The 23,176-nt window shown below is 47.9% G+C and overlaps 5 protein-coding genes across 7 annotated transcripts; 2 read left to right on the forward strand and 3 right to left on the reverse strand.

Moving 5' to 3' along the window:
- Window positions 1-919: 919 nt before the first annotated feature.
- Window positions 920-6,342, reverse strand: BDCG_08523. Of its 2 annotated transcripts, none has more exons than XM_045424305.1 (4): window positions 6,114-6,342; window positions 3,388-6,038; window positions 2,224-3,315; window positions 920-2,112 (listed from the first exon to the last, which is right to left on the reverse strand). In XM_045424305.1, exons 1-4 carry the CDS (start codon window positions 6,148-6,150, stop codon window positions 1,450-1,452), a joined length of 4,443 nt encoding a protein of 1,480 aa, XP_045282584.1. In that variant the 5' UTR covers window positions 6,151-6,342; the 3' UTR covers window positions 920-1,449. The 2 variants fall into 2 exon arrangements, with proteins under 2 accessions (XP_045282584.1, XP_045282585.1); XM_045424306.1 differs by having other exon boundaries at window positions 981-2,112; window positions 3,388-6,045.
- A 569-nt stretch (window positions 6,343-6,911) lies between these two features.
- BDCG_08524 (ankyrin repeat protein) lies at window positions 6,912-12,780 on the reverse strand. Its single transcript, XM_045424307.1, has 4 exons — window positions 11,307-12,780; window positions 10,303-11,246; window positions 7,723-10,249; window positions 6,912-7,649 (listed from the first exon to the last, which is right to left on the reverse strand). The coding sequence occupies exons 1-4, from the start codon at window positions 12,051-12,053 to the stop codon at window positions 7,509-7,511; spliced, it is 4,359 nt and encodes a 1,452-aa protein (XP_045273050.1). The 5' UTR covers window positions 12,054-12,780; the 3' UTR covers window positions 6,912-7,508.
- A 1,254-nt stretch (window positions 12,781-14,034) lies between these two features.
- On the reverse strand, window positions 14,035-15,824 carry BDCG_08525 (uncharacterized protein; the record flags this gene model as incomplete). The annotated part of the gene is made up of 5 exons (XM_045424308.1): window positions 15,320-15,824; window positions 15,088-15,250; window positions 14,787-14,955; window positions 14,594-14,748; window positions 14,035-14,372 (listed from the first exon to the last, which is right to left on the reverse strand). The coding sequence occupies exons 2-5, from the start codon at window positions 15,230-15,232 to the stop codon at window positions 14,035-14,037; spliced, it is 807 nt and encodes a 268-aa protein (XP_045273051.1). The 5' UTR covers window positions 15,233-15,250; window positions 15,320-15,824.
- Window positions 15,825-16,165: 341 nt separating this feature from the next.
- On the forward strand, window positions 16,166-17,308 carry BDCG_08526 (the record flags this gene model as incomplete). 2 transcript variants are annotated; one of them, XM_045424309.1, is made up of 4 exons in its annotated part: window positions 16,166-16,332; window positions 16,461-16,606; window positions 16,781-16,918; window positions 17,117-17,308. In XM_045424309.1, exons 2-4 carry the CDS (start codon window positions 16,484-16,486, stop codon window positions 17,306-17,308), a joined length of 453 nt encoding a protein of 150 aa, XP_045282586.1. In that variant the 5' UTR covers window positions 16,166-16,332; window positions 16,461-16,483. The 2 variants fall into 2 exon arrangements, with proteins under 2 accessions (XP_045282586.1, XP_045282587.1); XM_045424310.1 differs by having other exon boundaries at window positions 16,166-16,241.
- A 4,571-nt stretch (window positions 17,309-21,879) lies between these two features.
- BDCG_08528 (uncharacterized protein) lies at window positions 21,880-22,872 on the forward strand (the record flags this gene model as incomplete). Its single annotated transcript, XM_045424311.1, has 2 exons — window positions 21,880-22,000; window positions 22,184-22,872. 2 exons carry the CDS (start codon window positions 21,880-21,882, stop codon window positions 22,870-22,872), a joined length of 810 nt encoding a protein of 269 aa, XP_045273052.1.
- Between the last annotated feature and the right edge of the window lie 304 nt (window positions 22,873-23,176).

Consider the following 23,176-nt stretch of genomic DNA (forward strand, 5'->3'; position numbering starts at 1 on the left):
ATGATAATGAGATAGAGATTATTCAAAGAATTTAGAAGAAATTAAATAGAAATATAATAGATTTTTAATAGAGAATAATTTCAGCAAATGAGACATTTTTTAGAATTAGTAATTATGTAAATAGAAATCAGTGATATTATTAATATAATAATAATTTTTTTCTTTTTATAACTTGTTTACAATGATTTCACAGCTAGACTGACTGCTAAGATTATAAATTTCATATTTAATTTTATTTAATCTGATCTCATACATTTCTTGATATGAATTCTACTGAGATTAATTATTAAAAAAACATGTAAAGTGACTATATATCAAATCTTAAAATAAAACTATAACTTAGAAAAAATAAGAAAGTAGTTTCATTTAATCTTATTTAGTTTCATTCTTGATATAAAGTTACTATTTTTAGACATTTTAAGGTTTTTTTAAACTATTTTTAATTTTTTAAAAAGTAACACTTTTTGATAACACTTAAATGAGATTTAAAGTTATTTAAAGTAATAAAAATAATGTAAATTGAGAAGTGAAAATTATAATCTCATTTGAAAAATGTAATAAGAGTAGACAGTAAGTCTCACTGAGACAGTATTATTATAAGATACTATTTAATGTTAAAACAGTGTAATAGGATCAGTTGAATTGATAATGAGATCATTAAATATTCTGGTCCTGGTTCCAGACACGGTCACACGGTCAGTCTATTCACAGCTTATCCACCATTATATTAAGATTTACAGTTCAGTGATGGTGTCAGTGACTGGCACGGCGGAACAACCATAACCCGGTCGTATAATAAGCCTACGTTTTTCCGGTATGGTAATATAGTGGTTGGTCACGTGATCTAGCGAGATCGCCACAGCCAATAGCCGCAGCGGCCGCAGCGGCCAACATAAACAGATCTTGATTTCAAAGCTCTATCTTTATTCTCTCTTACTCTCTTTCTTTTATACTGATATCAAATATAAGCTTAAATAGATGACAGAGAAATTTGATGGTAAGAAATAGAAAAATTAACAGTAAGCGTACATACGCAGTTATACTAACTACTCTGTATAACAGTTAGGAAAAAAGGAGAGGGTTATCACTAAGGATTACACCTAGAAGGAACTGGGGCTGATGTGGCCACTTAGTCCTTGACTCCTTCTCTTCCACGAGAGTACATTATTCCATGACCTTACCGTGTGCGCGTGCGACTTAGAATGGTTGATAGAAACCACCATCGGATTGACCGGATGCTGGGAGAATGAAGGGGGTGAAAATAAGAAATTAGATAACGAGGAAGCTTGTATATGCGCGCGCCTGGCCTTGCCAATGCATTCTAGAATTGGTATCTGTTAACAAAAATAAAACAAGCAGAACCAAACCATATACAAAGCAGAACATGACAGAAGTATGAAGGTAGGTTATAAGATAAAAGACAAATTAGAGCGAAGCGCCGCACGCGTTCTATCCAGTAACCTCAACCCTCCGCTCAGACTCAACCAGCCAACTCCCACTACTACTACCACTACTACCACCAACACCAGCACCCGTACCACCAGAAACATCCAAGTTAACCGTCGTCTTCTGCAAATTAGGCGACACAAGCACCGTCTCCGCATGGTTCTGATAATCAACTTCGCACGGCACCACTCGCCGCTGCACAGCACCCGAGACCAGCTCCGCCTCGCCACCCGCCGGCGCCTGCGTGACAAACGTCTTAACCTCCAGCCCGGGCAGTAGTAGATGGCCCGGTCGCTGCGGGAGGAGCATGACGGTGAAGGTGCGGCGCTCGCCTTCTGTGGCGGTAAAATTGCCCCGTCGCCGCCCTCCCACGAGCCATATGTCCGGGTTCACGAGGAGCTCGTAGGAGAATTCTAGGCTTGATTCTGGCTCCCGGTGCTGCGGGGGGCACCAGCGCCGTGTATGGTGGATGGCTAAGGTGGCGGGGATCATCTCGCCAACGGTCGCGTGGGTGAGGTGGTTTGGCTGGGCGACGGTGAGGTTTGCGGTGTGGACGATTTGAACCTCGGGGATGTCGACCGGGATGATTATTTGGCGGTTAGGAATCGTGGTGGTAGTGGTGGTGGTTCCGTTGCTATTGTGAGGGAGCGGTAAGGTGGGATTTTGCTGTCGTTGGGTTTTTTTTGTAAACAAAGGATCATCATCACGCGGCAGCTCCCATTAAATCGCGCATCAAGTGTGACACGTTGGGATTGGACTGTTCTTAAGAAAACCTACCATGTGCCATTCCTTAAGCCACGAGACAACTTCCTTTCCGAAATTCCCGCTCAATGAGTTGGTTACGGCTTCCCACTGGACACGCTCATATGGCAACATATCGATCTCCCTGATTAGACTAATAGTCTCGAGATCGTTGGCAGTCCACGCAGAGCGGAATGCGTCAAGAAGGCGAGGGGTCAGGAGTCGGGCTAGTTGCTCAAATTTACTTGAGCCAATATCCCGGACAAACCGGTCCTCAATGGCGTGAAGGCACTCCTCATCAAGACAGGCAAAATCGATTGTCAATGCAAGGGACCGTTTTGAGGCATCGGCTTGCAGTGGCTTATCTTCACGAGGAGTTATTTTGTAAAGCAACGACGCCGGCTGGCGAGGGAAAACATCAAGGACCTCCCAACGATGAATACTAGATTGCACCTCATATACCTCTGAACTGGGAATCTCGCAGTTCAGTATCCGGAGAGGGGTCACCATTGCTGGGCTGATTGTGAATCTCGACATCAGCGAGTCGTCCTTGAACATATCTTGAACGTTGACGCTAACTGGCAACATCGATACTATCGAGGTCGAAGAGAAGTAAGAGAATTGACCCTCGGGCGTCTCATAAATGACTTCCAGACGCGCAGACAAGGACGTTTGATCATCCTCGAGGGTGTAGGGAATACTCAATCTGGCGGATGAATTGGGCCCGAAGTCTGTAAAGTCAATTTGGCCAGATTCTGCATTCTCTGCCAATTTTATAGGGCCATCCACAATGTTGGCTTCTGTAATTCGGAGCCTGAGTCCAGCAGTTGCAGGTTTTACTCGCAGAACACCTTTGAGAATATTGTTCCAGCCACTTTTTAGCTCGATTTCTATCGTTCGTAGGTCGCTCAGGTTTATGCGATACGGCGGGGAAATCTTTGCCTGAAGCCCCTTGGCAGGAGGGTAGCAGAAAACAAATGGGCGCTCATCTTCTTCGTCAGATTCATCCGCGTCAGGTTCCCGTAATCCTGGCCGGAATTGTGGCGGTAACCCATGGTGTTGGACAAACACGAAATTTCCGACTCGTACCTCAATTCGATCGACTAGATATTTTCCATGCACCGAAACCTGAAGTGTGTTTTTACGGTTGGATAAATATATAAATAAGTAATTGTAGAAAGGACACGGCTAGGAACTTACAAAAGAGTGTAGAAGGATTCTCGACGTAGTCGACTTGACAACCACATCGTCCACATTTTCCAACCAGATTTCGCTGTTATGAACACCTGCAGAGTTAACAAGTCGCATCTTCACATTGTCAACATCGATGCTACTTCCAAGAAGAAACCTAAGGGAAAGTTCAACGAGAATCCCATCCTTATCCTCAAAATGATGAATTGTCGGGCTGATATCTATGCCACCGAAAAATTCATTGAGAGGTACGGAAAATTCCGTGGGAAGACTCTGAGATACCTCAAATAGGTCATCGACATAGCTTGAAGCCAAAGTCCGGGCAACTGGTGAGAATGATGAGGGTGCAGCCGAACTTATTCTTTTGCCCTGAGGAGCCCCTGTCTTCCGTCCGGACTGCGCGACCCCGGCATAATTTCCAAGTAGCTTAAGTAGGACTCTGACATAGTCATCTTTACGTCCCAGATGCTTTAGGCATCTTCCGTACAATTCAAGCATTACCCCTTCCAAAACACCCCAACGGCAACTAGCGTAGAAGGGAGCCATTTGATGGAAGAATGAGGCCGCCGTAGCATAGTCGCCTGCGCGGTACCTCAGGACTGCAATATCGGCCATCGCCATCTCAGCAGATCTAGTTCTATTTGCTGCAAGGTAATGGCGGAATATCTGATCGGTTAATCCTTCGTATATGGAGCCAAAATGTTTTTCAGATCTACAAGCTCTCATCATTGATGGATTTTCGATCGCTCGTAGTACCGGTACAACTTTCTGCTCCGTGGTTGTAGAGTCTTGTGTTTCTCCATCCTCATCTAAAGCTACGTCCTTCAGTCCCATTATAGGCGCATTATGTTCATCAAAGAGCAACCCCAGATCCCGCCACTTCTTCGACCAACCTCGCCGTTGGGCAATGTTTTCCAAGGTCCGGCGCGCATAGAGGAATAGGTCGCCGCGGGAAGATGCAAGCTCGGATTGCCCAGTCCTCTGTTGGACTGAACCGTCCGATTTTAGGGAAGCAAGCGGGGCTCTAGGCTGGGCTCCGCTATAAACTCCCGGGGACATGATGTCCAGGCTAGTAGGTCGACTACTGATAAGAGTATTGGCGGTTAGCGAACTTGACCGTTTCGGGACGCCTGGTCGGGACTCTGCAACAAAGTTTGCCAGTACGGACGCATTCACTAGATCCCGTGTATTTCGAAGGGAAGCCTTTGGGATGTCAAGGGAGTCCGTAGCGGTTTGGATTAGTACCTGAGAAATTGCAGAATATGTCCACGAATATACTATGTTGTTAAGGATGTCCACGACACTGGATTCGTCGCATTCATGTTCCAACTCGTCCAGGCCAGCATACAAATCGTGTCGCAATGTTCGTGACCCAATACTAATAAACTCACTTGCCCGTTCACATATTTCCGCAAGCAGTGTTAAATTCACAGCTTCCTTGGCTGGTTTTCCGGTAGTTTGACTGCTCCCACTCTGTATTGAAGGGGCTCTAGCAGCTTTTAGCAGCAACATCATCTGTCGAGCGAAAATGTACACTCGAAAATCGAAGACCGAAATATTATTGGCAAGGATCATTTCCCGGTATGGCTTCTTGTTTGGATCCAGAGGAAACAGCTCTTCATTCAGGGCAATGTAGGGAAAATCATCAGTTGCATCGCTGTCCTCGCTGTCATCTTCGTGTGAATCGTCATAGTGTTTCCATTCGCCCTCATCATCCTCCCCAGGTATTAAACCAAGAGCCTTCTCAGCTTTCATCCTCAAATCCTTGGTGCAACTGAGAAATGTCCCGCCGTGTTGGTCACCTTTAGCAACAAGCTGGTCACGAAGGGCCGCATCCAGTCCAACAGCAAGCTCATCATATCCAACTAACGCATCTTCGTATAAACCAACATGTTCAAACCCGCGCGCAAGCCCCTCCTTTAAAATAAAGAATGTGCAGAAATTCCATCCAGGCAGGCTTCTTTGCGAGTCCTTGTGCCGAATATCTTCTTCATATTGACTGACGCGATGATCAAAAGATGTGAGGATAGAAGATTTCAATTTCGCAACCAGGTCCTCGAGCTGAGCAGCAAGTTCTGGGGGTCGCTTATCCAACTCTGACTTGGAGATGCGCAACTGTACCACACGGTCAATAGACGACTTCGACGATCCACCGAAGTCAGCTTTTACTTTTTCTTGCACCGTAGTAGATCCTCTGCCAGGCCATTTCGATCCTGTCCCAGGTTTCTCAGCCACCTCTGCAGGGCCGGAAACGACGTGTATTATAAGCCACTCAAATGCATCATGATTATCCTGTGAACCACCCGAACTACTACTTTGCGGGGACGTGCCGTGAGTCTTGATCCATTCCCGGACAGCCTTCCTTGTAGTGGACTTGTAGGTATCATTATCGTCGCAAGAGAGCAGGTATATTTTCAAATATGGCGTTTGGCGAAGACCTGGTATCTGATGTCTTCTGCGGGGAACTACACTGCTAGCTCCATCACTGAGTCGTCTCCGCTCCTCGTCTAAGCTCTTTGCGGGGACAAGGTCCACGTGGAGGGAGTCGATGGACCGAAGTGGGCGAGTGGGGGACTTCCAGTGAAGGTTCCGGAGGGGAAGCGCTTCAAGGATAAGGGATTTGATCGAAGGGAAGAGCCCGGAAGGATCGGTGTATTCAACTAAAGGCTATGTTTTCAGTTAATTCGTTCAGGGGAGCATTCCAGGAAGGGATAATGAGGGACGGCACCACGAACCGGTTACGTTGGAGCTTGCGCGAGGGTTGGCGTCCATGACGTCCGAAATTTAAATGGGCAGAAGGTAATCATAGTATGTATGTACCCATCACGATCACTCCTTTGTATTTATCAACAGGAGAATATGCAGTCTTGCAGTTGCAGCTCGCGCATGGCAGTGTGAAGATCCTTGAATTGCATTGCGCTGGAGGACGCTCGCCAGTACTTATCTTGGCATGATTAGTTGCCGCTTTAACTTAGGCCAACTTGGTGTTGTATGGGACTAGGTTAACTTAGTTAACTAGTAACTTAAACAAGCATCAAACGCTCGCTTACGCTCGCTTTGCTGCTTGCGCAGCCCCCCCTACCACTTCCACCCCTTCCACCCCCTACCCCTTTTACCACCGCCCCGCAGCCCCCCCTATCACTTCCACCCTCTACCCCTAACCCCCCCCTACCACCCCTTCCACCCCACCTCTACCGCCCCTACCACCCCCTTCCACCCCGTATCACCCCTATCACCATTATCAGATTAATCAGAGCTGTACAGGCTGCAGAGCCAGTTAACACAGAGATCAAAAACAAACATAGAGAAGAGTATAAGAAATGTAACTACTGTAAAGAATGTATGAAAAGAGTAGAATGAAAAAAAGAATGAAGATTTGAAGATTGATCTGAGCTGTATAAGCTGAAAGCAGAGCTGAGCATTCAAATATTTTGTGAAATGATTAATCTTCTATTCATTATCAGAGGAGCTAGCTACATTATATTCCATATGAAGCAATTGCTAGGACAATGCCACTTGGCAGGCATCACTACATATTTTGTCACATTACAGTGTTTTTTACATGGAAAAGTTGGTTTTCCTATAATAAATAGAGAGATATAGTTCATCTCATCTTAGCTATTCTAGCTACCTTTCTTCTCCAAGAATCAGTACATCAATATGTGCACTATACCGCTTTTCTCCACTGATATCCAACCATAAGAGCATCTAACGGGTACATATTGGTATTTCGCCTTTAAAGCGTAACTGACAGCCTTCCTTCTATCCAGTTATCTACAAGACCTTCGACCAAATATACTGCAAGTGCGTGGGGAAACGATTCAATTCAATATAAAAGTTGGAATTAGATATCTATCTACCTATGTATATAGAGAAAATATCAGAGAACGAAGAAAAAAGAACCCATCATAATCGACGTTTATGGAATGAAGGGCATAGAAAAAAGGTAATGAATGACTCGAGCAATGATCGAAATGTCTTTCAATGTTACATAAAAAGGCATATTAACTCCATGCAGCAGACACTATCCAGCTACAGCAACGAGGGAAACAAACAAGACAGAAGGCTCATATTCCAAAAAACATCTACCAGGGCATGCCATCCAATATCAGAAGTGTAGCAGAGCCATATTAGTTGGGAACCATATGGGACTCTTGAGCTCGAGGCCGGCTCCGTGCTTTGAAAAATTGATAGCCTTGAGAAATGCCGCGCCAAATATCGGGCACAAGGTTCTGCAACATTGCAATAGCAATGACAACAAGAAGCGGAATCTGTGCCAAAGAAATATTAGTATTTGTGCGGTGTGCAAAAACTTAATAGAGAAGTTGAGTATATGCCACTTACCCAGATGAAAAAGAGGTTTCGATCGCTGCGGATCCTCTTCATCTTGCGAGCATGAGCCTGCCGCAGCTGCTCTTGTTGCTCACGAGGAATATTTGCACGTCCGATTCTGACATCTCCAATCTCTTTGGGGATCGAGACGGAGCTAGAGGATGACGCCTCGCCTTCCGAAAACGTTTCGAAGTGCCGATCGAGTGCCGCGTCCCTTGCAGCCTGGACCATTAACGATTTCTTGAGTTCATAATCCTCCTCCGCTTCATCAACTGGATACAAATCCTCGTAGGCTGGCGGGGAGGAGTTGCCAGTTAAGCGGTCCCAGCTATCCTTAACCACAGTTGTAGACCATGACGTAGTTGGCCGCTGCGGGACGAGGGATGTAATCCGCCGCATCATAGGATATGTTTGATAATCTGGAAGCGTCGGCATCGGAGGTAGAGCTGGAAGGTTGGGAAAAGTCCAATTGACACTCTGCTGGAATTGGTTGATTTGAGCCGCGAGTTGGTTGCGCCAGGCCATAAGCCTTGCAGGTGACGACACATTACTCTCATCTGCAACCTCGATTTCTCCATCAGCTGGTGGTAGTCCACCGCTAGGTTGAGAGCTAGATTCGTGAGAACGGGAAAAGTAGAAGCCAGCATTGCTGTCCTGGCGAGTACTCGCTCGTCGGGATGGTGGGTAGTAGAAGGCAGTGTCAGAAGCTTCCCCTGAAGCGTCGGGTTCTTCACTTTCATCCGATGAATCATCCGATGAATCCACCACAATATTTTCGGAACCGCCGGATGAAATTTCCCAGGACATGTCAAGTGATGCAGTACTTGGGCGACGGCGCAACGACCGAGTTGAACCGACACTACGCGATCGGTAGTGTCGAGCAGGTACAAGGACTGCTTGATGCGTTTCTAATGAGGTTGCAAGATCAGCCGGTGTGAAGTCGCGCAAGTTCGTAGCAGCCGCGTTTGCGTCAGCCAAGCGTAGACGATGGACAATGTGAGTATGGCCACTCAAAGCCGCCAAATGCAGGGGCGAGTTGCCATTATTATCTTGTACATTCGGATTCGCACCCCTGGCAAGCAGTCCAGCAACAAATCTAGTTAACCCAAGTGAAGCTGCATAGTGAAGAAGGGTCTGTCCAGAAGGAGACCGGCGATTAAAGCGTGGTGACCTAGGACTGTCATCCAAATCCATAAACTCAAGATAAACAAGCATCTTCGCATCTAAATCATTAATGGTTTCCTGTGAATTCTGGTTTCCATGACCTTGGTGTCCATTGCCTTGGTAATTACCCTGCAAGTTCCACATATTGCTTGATCCTCCGCCCATGATTTGCTGAGCGGTCTGAAACGCGTCTGCAGGATTTCTCAGCTTCTGGCCCAGAATGCCAAGTGCGACGCGGTACATCTGAAGCTCTCGATCATCCACGTAGCGGAAGAATATCGGTTGCTTCGGAATTATGGGTTGAGTCGATGGCTGGACCTGTCCAAAAGTTGGGTGTTCATGTTTGAAAACAACAGGTACAGTGCCAGGCTGCAATGCAGGAGGAGTAAGACAATTCAAGCATTTATCTCCCCAAAATGTGGTTGTTGTCGCTAGCGTATCGCCAAATACAACTTCCATTCCTGGATAGAACCCGCTACCTAGCAGTGTTACCTCACTTCCGCCCGTGGTTGAGCCTTCGGAGGGGACAAGTTTGTGGATCATGGTGGGTAGTCGATTTGGAGGATTGGGTGGAGGAATACCCCACAACTGGCTCGACATAACAGGACCGGCCGGGGGGTTTGTAGGACTCTGGAAGTGGTTACCGGGGCCTGGGCTTCCGGGCCGACTTGTTTGGGCTGAATTTGGGGCAGATATCAACTGTTGCTGGGGAGGGTTTTCAGATGATCTGGGCCGATCGATGGGGCTGAAAAAGGCCATATCGTTGTTGTTTGGCGTGGGTGGACCGTTTCCGAATTGCGGGGTCATCGAGGCAGGTATCACAAACGGTCTCTCAGCTTGTCCATTGAATGGTTGTTTTCTAGACGTTTGAGAGCTCTGCTTATTTAAAGCAGGGTTTGCGGCCGCAACTGCGTTGCGAGAGCTCTCTACTTTTGTCATTGTCAACCCAACAGGGAGTTTACCCGAACCACTCTGTTTACGTCGCTTGCTGGAGGGACCTTGGAAGTCGGTCGGCGAAGCTTGTCTCGAAAGGTTTCGAGGTGGGAACACAGCAGGGGTGTTGGATTGCATCTTTTGGGTTGTGCTGGAGGGTTCCCGAGAAACCGGGAATTGGTTCTTTCGTAGTGCTTGCAAATCTGTCGCTGAATGAGATAGCCGGAAAGGGGGTTGAGCTACCAATGAGGCGGCCATGTTCGGGTTGGCGCTGGCAGGGAACACTCCAGCACCAGGAAGTTGATGTCCCCCGAGAAGCGTAGAATTCTGTGGAACGGAATTTGCAGGTGCGTGGGTTTTATGGTCGTCTGTGATCATAATGGAGTTCGTTATCGCTTGAGAGACGGTGTTGCCGAGGTGATCTTTGATCGTAAAAATCACCCTGCAATTCATCTATTAGCAATGCCTAGTCAAGTAGACTGAAATGATACTTACTGAAATCCGAGCTTCTCATTCTGGTGTCGGCAATAACAGGCAATTCGCATAGGCAGCTCGACCTGCATCGCACCGAGAGGGGTAATTGCAGCAGGAGATTCAGTACTCCCTGCCACGGTTCTGGCGGGTTCTACCCAATCTTTCAGTTGCGTTGTGTTGAACACAATAACTCGTTTATCTTCGTCCCGTTGGAACAATTCGTCCTCTTCAGGCTTCCTTTGCTTTTTGCGCGAGGCCCGCTTTCGTTCTCTTTGAATACACCCAGAGCATATCTTGACATCTCCCCCCTCTAGCGGGGTCTCCTCCTTAGCTTCCCCTTCTTTCTTAGAGTCTGACTCTGCAGGAGTATTTTGAGGTTCTTCCCCTCGTGCTCTTGCATATGCTCGTTCCAGTTTCTTCTTATCCTGCATAGCACTGGTACAGACTACGTTCGTACGAAGTTCAAGGATCTCTGGCGAAGGGCCAGAGGAAGGTTTGGCGAGGAATTTTGGCTTGGAGATGGCATGGCTTGGGAGTCGCAGCTTTTTAATACCGGGCGGCAACGGGCATAGCGTAAGCTTAATCGGAATTTGAGTTTCCACTCGCGACTTCAAAGACGTTGGGTGAACAATCAACTGTGGCTGACGGTAGTTGTGCTGACTCAAGGTCGTAGGGAACGATGCAGCGTCACCGTTGGTGGGTACTTGGGGAACGGAAGGTTGTGTCATCGGATCGAAGCTAAGTGCATTCACTCCGAAATTTAGACTTGGCGAGAGTGTAGAGCTTAGAGGAGAGGCGGTGCCGCTCATGTTAATGCTTCCAAAAGTCTCCTCTAGTTCTGAACCTGACGATCGACGGTCCCACTGGTTCGTACCGGATTGGTTTTTGTTGTAGAATACTGAGGGTTTCGACGCATCTGATGAGCCACGGAAGTAGAAAGGGTTGGCTGAGGTAGGAGGGAAATTCTGGTGTGAAGGATGTCAATAGCTTGGCTTCATAAACGAAAGGGAAATTGCTCCACTTACGGACGGTGGTGAATTGGATTCAATGACTTGATTTATTGTGTTTGATGGGCCTCGAAATACCTTTTTGGGTCGTTGAGATTTAAGATTAGTTTCTGGAGCAATCTCCATCTTAAGAGGGCTGGGACTGCTGGCGGCACTATCAAAGTCGAATGCAGAACTCATAGCCTTATTGCTCGTTTCCAGGTCGGTATCCAGTATATAATCGCCATTAAATGATGGGGTGTCGTTAGTTTGCCCAAACAAAGGCGAGTCCCCCACAGTGAAGTCGTCCAAGCTCGGCCACCCAGGAGTAGAGAAGCGTTCTCCTGCCCCGCTGTGCTGGCTAAACACAGCAGAATTGTTAGACGCCAGAGAACCGGTCCGCAAATGTCCAAGAGGCGAGTCGGCTGACGAGCTATGGCTCGAAGCTTGAGGAGAATCGGAGCGGGTATCGGATAATGGTGAATGGGTTTCTGCAAAATTTGCCGTGGAGGGTTGATGTCCTGCTTTCATTAACCTAGCTGGCGACAAGCATGACGTTGAGTTGGATTCTTGAGTGGCTGTCGAAGGCCGTAGGAAGATATCATCGAAACCATCTCCCCCATTTGTCCCTGATGATTGTAATACAGCAGGATCAAAACATTTCATATTCCCATCAACATAGGGATTTTCCATGTCGCCGTCAAGAATGACTGGTTCGAGATGTGGAAATAGAGGCGATGAGGGGTCACTGGGCGGCCACATTGCACCCTGGCGCCCTCTGTTCATACAAAGCTATATAAGGGGCAGCGAATCCCGTGTGGCAGATGTAGGTTCGGGTTGATAATCAAGAAGGATCGAGGATTCGAGGTAGGTGTGGCGGATGCGGTGAAGGGTCCCGCTGAGGCAGAGGGCGTCGTTCTGGCGAAGTGATGAGTTCCGGCATATACCACTGCCCACGAAACGTAATCGAACACGAGATATTTAGCAAATGGGTAATCAATACGGAGTAATTGAACAGATTATAACAAGGAGATCGAGCGGAATGGGATCAAAATCGATAAAACCTCCGTCACGGTTCGAAGAAAGGCAGTTCAAAACCACTCCACCAGGGCGCAGGGGTCGTGGCGGTTATTGCCACAGGCCACAGCTCACAGAAACGGTAGAATCAGCAGCGACCCGACCAAGGCCATAACTCCTTGCGCGGGTGATGGAGATGACTGCGGAGTAGGACGGGCAGAACGGGGAATGGAGATAGCAAACTGGTCAGGTCGGGTCGGTGGTGAGTGAGGCGTTGGAACGGCACTAGCGCGCTAGTCCTAATTTGGATCTGAACAGACCTAGCCTCCTCGACGGTCAATAAATAAGAATACACCAATATCAGCGCCACTGTGGGATGATTCATAACAAACAATGGGCCTTGGAAAAATCCACTGCATGCATAATGACATATATGATAACTATAGAATTATTGCTACTATTGCTTTACCCGCCTCAAAATCTCTGCGTTCTTTATGTTGGGGGTCCCGCGGTTGGTCGGCCCTTCTACCAGCAGGCGCTGGTGGTGACCGAGCTCTTTTGCCCCAGTAGCCTACAGGTTATGAGACCGTTAAGCGTGAGCCCCGCTGTGATCAACATGCATGGGTTCAATCCCAGAATGGACTTAAAAATTCCTAACAAATACCCTGGACATTTTAACAGTGCCAAGAGACATCCCAGGAGTGTGCCCTAGAAGTCCCATTAAGCCCTAGGACTGAGTGGTCCAGTCCATTATTAAAAAGGAGCCATTGTGGGGAGGCCACTGAAGGGAGCCACTGAGGGGAAGTATTGTACTCTGTGGTAGCTGGTCCGAGGGGGGGTGTTGGGGGTCCCGCGGTTGGTCGGCCCTTCTACCAGCAGGCGCTGGTGGTGACCGAGCTCTTTTGCCCCAGTAGCCTACACTTTATTCCTCGAATCTGCTGAATTACGGTGTGTGCTGCGGCGACAGAACTCACTAGTTTCAGGGAATAGCCCCGTTCTAGAGGCTAGAGAGCCATGGTGTTGACGAGCATGATAACTGGGAACAGGTAATCGACTACGGATACTGTCTGTGTCTTTCAATATTCAATCATCTTTCCTTGTTATGATTGAATGAGATGTGCTCTGAAATTTGCCTTCTCGGCGAGTCCTCCTCGCAAGCCCTCTTGGACGAAAAATTTGATAATAATAGTCATAATGGCAACCACAAATGCATCTGCCGGTTCCTGCGAAACTAATCCTTTTTAGCACTAGCTAGCTGCTCGGGATGTTAGCTGACAACACGCTGCTTTTGTTTAGCATCCTACGCAGTCTCCACTACACTACATCAAAGGAGGAATATCGAGCGTGCACCCTTATGGGGCAGCATCGGGCCCATAGTTACGTTTCAATGCAGGTACTACGCAGTAGACACAATACTTGAAACGACGAGATTGCCAAGGAAGCCAAGCGGCACTGCAGATGTCCACGCCGGAGGTTGATGCAGCTGGCTACGATTTGCTGATATAGGAGTTGTCTGTGTTACAAAGATGATATGGATGCTGAGGATTATGACTTGCAACTTCCGGTTCCAAAGCCCCTGCCTGATCTTTCATAGCCTAGGTGGTAATTTCTGTGACTCAATTGTGGGAGAGAGCAGTGCGCATGTCATTTTAATTAATATCTATTCTCTACGCTGGCATGTGCAAAATCCAAATTTCACCCCCCCCCAGGAATCGAGTGAACGAAGCTAGTTCAGTTCGGCAGCCTGCCTCTATGTCATATACAGGGGCCGCTGTGAAATCGATTCGATTGCTCTGACCCCATCCGCACCCCTGCCTGAATCTCCACAATCCTCTACATCCCTCGGCTTTTTCTGGGAAGGTTGCATATCATGTTCCTGGTCGATTGCTCCTCGAGACCCCTGGGACCCGAACCATCTTGGTAAACACCAGGAATTCCCTTTGGAGCCGCCTCCATAAGCACGGTTGCTCTTCGAAAATATGTTTGGGAACATTCGGGTTATAAGCGTCCGTAGGGTGGGAAGAGAGCAACATATTCTCGCGACATCGCATTTGACAGCTGACCAGGAGGCCGCCGCGTCATTGCTTTCTGAATCTTATTGGGATTAGCTTGCGGGAACCAGTGGAATGTGGTCAACTCTACGAGTACAATATATACGGAGACCATGTCAGCCAAGGTCGCAACCTGACGTACGCTCTCAAGACGAAGACCACTTGTGATACAAACACATATTGAGAGCTGAATTAGCTGTCTGAGCCAGGAATATATTTCGGCGGACATTGGTGAAAACGAAGAGAAGGCGAACCTACGATCCTCCAAGAGCGAAACCAATACGAGGCCGATTCTCTTCCTTTTATGAAGATTCAGCCTGATGGGAATCGGCATGGGGATCGCAAGCAGAATGATATCCGTGACGATGTGCACAATTGCAGTGGAGAGCCAGAGTGCATCCCGACTCATGCAGCTGCGTTCTACCGTGTCATCCCGTGTCATCCCAGAAACGTTTCACTGGGGACGCAGATGAGAAACGACCCGATAACCACCCAGAGGCCGTATAGTGTTAAGAAAGCGAGGGCGCCATAGCATGCTATACGTATTCGACTCCCCGGGAAGCTTCTGTGGTACTGCAGGCTGATCGAGGCTTTGTTGCAGAAGAGACTAGCACTATGCACTGGGACAGAGGCACAAAGGAGCTGCAGAATTAAAATCAGTTACCTCATGCGAAAAAGACGCCAAACGTTATCACCTTTGAGACTTACTATCACTTTTTTCTTGATCGTATCAAACAAAATTTAAGTCTTACTACCACCAGGTGCGGATTTCCGTTCTACTTGTTCGTTAGCGTTTTCCTTCCAATATCCAAAGTCTCCTTCGCCGGGGATGAACGGAAATGTGCCACGTTCAAGGAGTTTTCGGTGGCATACCATACCACCAATGAGCAGTCCCATGAATACAATGGGGAGTATCTGGTTGCGGTGGTCAGCGAGCTCTTTTGTCCATCCCAACTTCGACCTGGATCGACTCATTAAACATACCAGAGATACGATACTAGGCACGTCCAGTCATCAGAACCGATCTTTTTAACCAACAGACCCCATGTATAAAAATGAGCGGCTACCAATGATGCTGCCAGCGACGTGAATGTGGTAGTGACGATAAGGGCGTGCTCGCCTTTATCCTCTGACTCCTTCCTCAAGCGAATGTACATCGTCCTATTGGACGTTTCCATCTCCACCTCCAATTTTCGAGTTCATCTAACGTAGCGAGAGTTATGTATGTCGATAACATCTGAAATGTAATAGCGAGAGACAAAATAGATCCACGGCTCCGGCGCTAGCGATAGCGAAGAACCATTTGATGAGCTTGGAGTGGAGACCTTATCAATTCATGGAACGAAGATACAAGTCTTCTGTAGGCACTGTACTGTACTGTACATGAGTTTCCACATATCATTGTTACTGGTCTAAACTCGGACAAGGCGACTGTTTTCAATAACATTCTCCTCCACCCAGAGCTGTGTTTCTCCCAAAGAAGAACCAGAACAGTAGTGAAGTTGGAGACTATGACAGCCATCTAGCGGTCGTTAACGATGCCGCAGAATAAACATCATTGAGAGTGGCAAATCCCGAATTATTGCCGAGGCGCTTCACATAGCTAGGCGCTAAATAATTGCGCTTACGCGTCTAAGTTACCGCGTAGCCGCGATCTTTCAACACCAATCCAGGTCTACTACTCCGTACTACCGCTCCATATCCGGAGACGAGTAAACAATAACAACAACAATAATAATAATAATAACAGACAAACCCCACACGCTTTGTTTTAAACTTGCGGGCCCAGCTACTGACACATCAGATCACCCATATGACGGCCCTCACGCCCCGCAACCCCACGAATCCCGTGGTCTTCTTTGATATGACGCTTGGAGGTATGTGTATAGATTACCTTGCATAAGAGGTTTGATGATATTTCTTTTCTTCTTCTTCCTTCCGTTACACACGTGCCCCATGAAGACGAAAAAGCAAAGGGGGAGAAATCAGTGCTGCTGGTGGGTGTTACATTACATTTCTACGAGTATCAATGCTTCACCACCAGCACTATACGCGAACCAACCTTCTTGCATAGACACTTCGTTCAACCTTTATATAAAAATTGATGCTAACCGCTTGCCTCTAGGAGAACCATTGGGCCGAATCAAGATGGAGCTCTTTGCAGATGTCACGCCCAAGACGGCAGAGAACTTCCGCCAGTTCTGCACGGGTGAGAGCAAAAATCCCCGAGGCCGACCACAGGGTTACAAGGGCTCCAAATTTCACCGAGTGGTATGGAATCCCTTTCAGCCGATGTTTCTGGCCTTACTTTCAGACTTTTCTTTCTCACCTCATCTCATGCCTCCGCGACGAGCTCCCTAAATAACCTGGATTATGTTTGACTTTTGCTCGTTCAGCTTTCATTATTTTTAACTCGTGCGTGTCTAACCGATGACCTCCAAACAGATCAAAGATTTTATGATCCAAGGTGGCGATTTCATTAACGGCGATGGTACCGGCAGCACAACCATATATGGCACGAGCAAGTTTGCCGACGAAAACTTTAACCTGACACACGATGGCCCGGGTCTTTTGAGCATGGCTGTAAGTCAGTCACACAGCTACTCTTTTCTTCCCCCCCTACTTCCCCCTTTCAAAATATATATACCTAGAGTACATGTACACTACATGTGCATATACAAGTCCAGAAAGGCGCCATTCCGCTGGTACCAAAACCCAATCGAACTACTAGGGTAACATCGCCTCTTTTTTCTTGTCTCTTCTAACTATTTGTCAACGTAGAACTCCGGCCCAAACACTAATGGTAGCCAATTCTTCATCACGACAACCGCCACACCTTTCCTGAACAACAAGCATGTCGTTTTTGGCCAGGTACTTGACGGCATGGATATCGTTCGTATGATTGAGAATACGCGGACGACGAGAGATAAACCGAATCAGGATGTGGTTATTGCGCAGTGTGGGGAGATGTAAACGGGGCGGATGGTTGAGGGATGTATTAGTATTCTTGCGACAGGAAAAATCAAGACGGACTGATGGGATGAGACGAGATGAGATGAGATATAGAATACAGTAGACATGGGATTTATCCCCGTTACGATATACTGCCTCGTTGCAGCCACTGAGAAGGTAATAATGGGCACTCTGGAGGCACTCGTGGAGAGTCGCGTGGTTCGAAAATATCGCCTGGGGGGGCCTCTGGGTGCTTTCTTATGCTACATAACGAAAGGACATATATTTAGAAACCCGGGATAAGGTATGGCTGGAGATGGAAAAGAAAAACAGGGTAACTGTGCGCTCAGCTCTCAATGAATTGGGTTCGTAGTAAAAGAGGAAATATATGTATATATATATATCTATATGTATATAAAATAAAAAAATAAAAAAATTGACACAGCGAACGAACCCCTTTGACAATTTCCATGAGAACACAGCTTACTCCGCTGAGTCCCAAGCCATGGATAGACATGAATGAAAGGGTTAGTTAAATGATTTGATATTTTTAGTAACTATCAACCTGGGATATAAGTATTAGAAACCCCGTTCGCACAACAAATCAAAATCAACTCCCATTTCGAAAATGAAAATAAAACAAAGATAAAAAGAAAATGACAAAATAGAATAATATAACATTTCTATACGGAAGAGAAGAGTAAGAGAGAAAGGAGAAAAGAAAAAAAAAAAAAAATCAAAGTTTAAACTTCTCCAGATATTCCGTAGCAGCCTTGATGGCGTCCTCCAATTTCTCAGCCTCCGTACCATTCCCGATGGCGACAGGCGCTTTACCTCCTGCACGCCCACCCACAATGCTCGAGACAGTATTGGCCCACTCATTAGGTGTTGCACCCTGCGCACTTAGAGACTGTTAAAACAACAAAGGAGTCGAGTTAGCTTGGAATCATCAGGGACCAGTATCTTAAAAAAAAAAAAAAAAAAAAAAAAAAAAAAAAAAAAAAAAAAAAAAAAAAAAAACCCGGACACATGTACGTACCTGCGCAACATGGCACCCATGCACAACCTTCCCAGCCCCCTTATCCGCCGCAAACACGTAAACAGACTTATTCTGCATCTTCGTCTTGACGAAATTCAACGAATCGCTCACTGCCTTGGGATTCGCCGAGATGGGCAGCTGCAGCACCAGATGCGGTGCATCTTTATTCTCAGGTGTCTCGAAATAGCCCGTGATCGCATCAAGCGCCTTCTTCGACTCCAGTTTCTGCGCCGCCTTCTGCCCCTCGACGACCTTCTTGTGAATCTGCGTAAACCGCTCGCGGAACCGGACTTTCTCAACGGCAGATATCGTGAGCTGGTTCAAGTCCACCTGGAGCAACTTGGCCTCCATCTCCTTCTGCGGGCCCAGTTCCATCTTATCGAAGCGTTGGAGGCGCTCACCGAATTCTTTCGCGATGCGTTGGACCTCATGCGCCTCTTCGCCTGTCACGGCGATGATGCGTCGGATGCCCTTGGCGATACCGTTCTCTTCGAGGATGACGAGATCCTTGATATCCCCTGTCTTCTGGACGTGGGTACCGCCGCAAAATTCGATACTGATGTCCTTCCAGCGCGGATCATGGACGTTTTGGAGGATCTCTTCGAGCTCGACACCAACGGAGACGACACGGACGGGGTCTGGGTAGGTTTCGCCGAAGACGGCGCGGACGCCGGAGATCTCACGGGCGGTGGAGAGGGGGACATCCTTGGCATATACGGCGCAGTTTTGACGGATATAGTCGGTGGATATCCGTTCGATCTTCTCGAGGTCGGAATCTGAGACGGCGGATTTGTGAGAGAAGTCGAAGCGTAGCTTCTCCGCGGCGACGAGGGAGCCCTTTTGCTCAACACCCTCACCAAGGACCTGGCGGAGGGCGAAGTTGAGGATGTGGGTTCCTGTGTGGTTGTTTCGGATGGGCCATCTTCGGAGTTCGTCGTACTCGGCAATGACGGAGTCATTGACATTGAAGGAGCCGTATTTCATGAAGCCTGTGTGAAGTATGTATCCTCCGTATACCTGGACATCTTCAACGGCAAGCTCTGCCTTGCCATCGATAATGATCTTTCCGGTATCGTTCTCCTGGCCACCTTGCTCCGCATAGAAGTTGGTGCGGTCAAGGATAATACCAAATTGTTCACCCTCCGGGATATCCTTGGTTGAATCAACAAACTTCTTGTTGTGGTAGATCGCCTTGATCTGAGAGGTGATGTTTCCTCTACCAAACTTCGCATCGTCGTTCGTCTTGGGGACATTGTTCATGGTCTCGAGGAGGCCAAGATCATGAACGGTCAGCTTCACTACATCAGCAGTTTGCTTCCCTTGGCCCTTGCTTGCCTCCTTTGCCTTTAGCCGGGCTTCTTCAAATTCGGCATTATCAATAGTCAAGCCCCGTTCCTCAGCCATGAGCTGGGTTAAGTCCACAGGGAAACCAAAGGTGTCGTAGAGTCTCCACACATCCGCTCCATGTAGGTTACCAAGTCCTTTCTGCTTAGCCTGGAGGGCATATTCTTCAAAGAGACGCTCTCCACGGTCGAGTGTCTTGGCGAAGGAGATTTCCTCCTCGTCTAAAATCTCCATCACATCTGTCTGTTTCCGTCTGATTTCAGGGAACATATCGCCCATCTGCTCAACGAGTGTAGGGACAATTTTCGAGAAGAAGCTTCCGATTTCAACGTTTAAATATTTGCGCGCATATCGAGCACCGCGCCGGAGAACTCGTCGAACCACATAGCCCCGCCCTTCGTTATTTGGAGAAGCTCCATCAGATATAGCGAATGTGAGGGTTCTGATATGATCAGCAACAACGCGGTACGCAGTATCGATTCCGTCGGTATCCTCTTCGCCGAATTTGCCAGTATACGGTCGGCAACCTGTAATCTCCCTGATCTTATCGAAAAGCGGGGTAAAAACATCCGTATCGTAGTTTGATGACTTGTTCTGCAGGATCGAAACGAGGCGTTCGTAACCCATACCGGTATCAATGTGCCTGTTGGGGAGAGGCCGTAGGGATCTGTCTGGCTCGCGGTTGTATTGGATGAAGACGTTATTCCAGATTTCTAGGACATTCGGGTCATCTTGGTTGACGAGGTGAGCCGCATTACGGCCTCCGATTCTATCGTAATGGATTTCGCTGCAGGGACCGCATGGGCCTTGCTCTCCCATTTCCCAAAAGTTATCTTTCATATTGCCTGAGAGGAGATGATCCTCTGCAACGCCAACGGACAACCATAATTCCTTAGCCTCCAAATCGGGACCGATGCCCGCATCGGGATTCCCTTCAAAGTAGGTCACGTATAGGCGGTCGGGTTCTAGGCCGTAGACTTTGGTGAGAAGATCCCATGAGTAGCTGATAGCTTCCTTCTTGAAGTAGTCTCCGAAACTCCAGTTACCGAGCATCTCGAAGAAGGTCTAGAGAAAAGCAGAAATATGTCAGTATCGCCACACATACAGCAAAGCGATGACCACTGTCACCTATAAACTTACATGGTGATAACTGTCCTTCCCAACGTCGTCAAGATCCTAAAAAAATCTGTCAGTATAACTCCGATTGACAAACCCCGCACAGTCATGCACATACATTGTGTTTTCCGCCGGCACGTATACACTATTTCCACACATTAGCAATCTATATCCTTATAATAACCAAGAAGAGGGTATAAGGCAAAATGACCCACCTTCTGCGAGTTATGCGCACGTTTCAGGGTCGCAAAGTCTGAGTTTGGATCAACAGTACCCAGGAAGATGGACTTGTACTGGTTCATTCCCGCATTTGTGAACAGTAGAGTAGGGTCTGAGAGAGGCACAACGGAAGAAGAGGGCACTGTATATAGTTTCCAAGGTGTTAGTGTATATGTAAAGATATATAAAACATGTTGCCCGCACATGGTAAAAAGGTCCAAAAAAAATTCGACAAAGGAAGCCAGGCCACTTACCAAAGGTATGGCCATTTTCCTTGAAAAAGTCCAGAAAGGCATTCCGCACGCGCAGAGCAGACCACTCTGGCTGCTCGACAGTCTGCGCCGAAGCCATCTTGAAAGCCGAATGAGCCAGACCGTGGTGGTGGAAGCGGGCAGGGAGAGTGGCGACGGGGGAGGGCGTGGATGTCGAGGAGTTGCAGATGGCGGGGGAGGGAAAGCGGCGGCGGGCAAAGAAGCGTGTCGAAGGCGGCGACGGACCAACACCAGAAACACCACGGGGGGCACCACCAACACAAATACCAGCTGCACCGATACCTGCAACACCAGCACCAGCACCAGCACCAGCGCCAGCACCAGCACGAGCACGGAGTCTAGAAAAACCCAATCCCCGACGCAGCACCACTCCACTCGCTACTCTCTCTCCTCCAACTCCTCTCATCCAAACCGAGAAGAAAACAATCGAGACACGAACGGGGCGGGCTAGAAAGAAGCGGGAACACGATGCCTGTTCCTCACAGCGCAGTCTGAGTCCCTGGGCACGCGATTACTGTTGTTCTTTTTTTTGTTTTTGTGTCCTCATCAAAGGTTGCTGCGACAGACAACCCACAACAAAGGAGCTTTGCTCGGGGTGGTGGATGGCGCCGGCGAGCGTGGTGTCTGCGGGCGTGCAAGGCCGTGGCAAAAAGAGACCCGCCGCGGACGAGCTCGAGGGAGAGCAACGACGGCTGGCCAAAAAGTTTGGATTGCTACATATCGGTATGTTTACTGTTGTTTTTTTAATATATTATCCCACTACCATTTATTTATTTATTTATCTATTTAATTAATTAGCTGAAATGCATGCGTTAAATTTACTTCAAACAACTCTCTTCTTCTCTCCCCTTTTTTCCTAGTCCAGTCCTGTTTCGCTTTCCCCAGCTCAACCATCTTCTATTCCAGCTCATATTCCCAACCCGCTCAATCCTCAAAATGACTCCCCTCACACATCCCTGGTCTTGCCCCAACCAGCTCCTGGTCCTGGGGCAGATCAGCATCCAATACCCGTCGCTGCTGGCCCAGCTGCTGCCGCTCCTGCTACCGCTCCCACTACCGCTCCAGACGAATTCATGCAAGTAGACGAAACAAAACACAGAGTCTACATCCACGATCTAGACAGCGAAATCGCAGAGATCGAAGCGCACGAAAACAACGCCAACAACAACACCCCATTCATCCGCGCCGATATTGAGAAGAGAGTCATATGTGTTCCTAAGTCTGTGCTAGGGGCCAACAGTGGTAGTAGTAAAAGCGTGCCCTCTACCACTAATGCGCTTGTCCTCTACCGGCTGCCGTCGTCACTGAGCGTGCCGGAGGTGGAGGACGGTGTGCGCATGGCTGCTATCGAGGCTAGGGAGCGGGCGCGGGCGAGGGCCGAGGCTGCTGCTGCTGCTGAGAAGGAGAAAGCGAAAGAAGTGGAAATGGAGAAGGAATTGGAAACGGGGCAGAGGGATCCGGGTATGATTATCTCGCGGTATGGCTCGTCATTGGATTTACTGGCATCCTCGACGTCTGCAACGCTCCCGTCGCCTGAACCACTTGACTTGGATTCACCGTATGACGCTGAACCGATGGAGATTGATGATAGTTGAGCGACGATCGTTCTTAAGGAGGGAGGAACCAATTTATATATATATAGTTTCTTTCTATTATTAAACAGATTGTCTTTGCGGCCGGAAGAAGGGGATATTACAGGTAATTTAATCATTAATTTATTATCAGATCAGGGGAGATAGAGATACGTGCCGTTAGAAGCAGTGGGTTCTACCCAGGTATCAAGGCCTTAATTGGTAAACTGCTGGGGCTGTGGAAGTGACACTCTAGCTTATAGGAACCTAAGTCCGCCGTGGAACAAGACCCCATATTCCCATAGCTACTATTCACCGGGTGTAATGA

The sequence above is a fragment of the Blastomyces dermatitidis genome (assembly GCF_000003525.1).
Source record: "Blastomyces dermatitidis ER-3 genomic scaffold supercont1.11, whole genome shotgun sequence".
NCBI classification, from domain to species: domain Eukaryota; kingdom Fungi; phylum Ascomycota; class Eurotiomycetes; order Onygenales; family Ajellomycetaceae; genus Blastomyces; species Blastomyces dermatitidis.

Bases quoted from the DNA above. Each gene is read 5' to 3' on its own strand.
- BDCG_08523 (XM_045424305.1), bottom strand. From the start codon at position 6,150: ATGGACGCCAACCCTCGCGCAAGCTCCAACGTAACCG. The intron at 6,039-6,113 runs GTTCGTGGTGCC...CATAGCCTTTAG, and splicing joins CGCAAGCTCCAACGTAACCG to TTGAATACACCGATCCTTCC. The intron at 3,316-3,387 runs GTAAGTTCCTAG...AACACACTTCAG, and splicing joins GAATCCTTCTACACTCTTTT to GTTTCGGTGCATGGAAAATA.
- BDCG_08524 (XM_045424307.1), bottom strand. From the start codon at position 12,053: ATGAACAGAGGGCGCCAGGGTGCAATGTGGCCGCCCAGTGACCCCTCA. The intron at 11,247-11,306 runs GTAAGTGGAGCA...CCTTCACACCAG, and splicing joins AATCCAATTCACCACCGTCC to AATTTCCCTCCTACCTCAGC. The intron at 10,250-10,302 runs GTAAGTATCATT...GATGAATTGCAG, and splicing joins AATGAGAAGCTCGGATTTCA to GGTGATTTTTACGATCAAAG.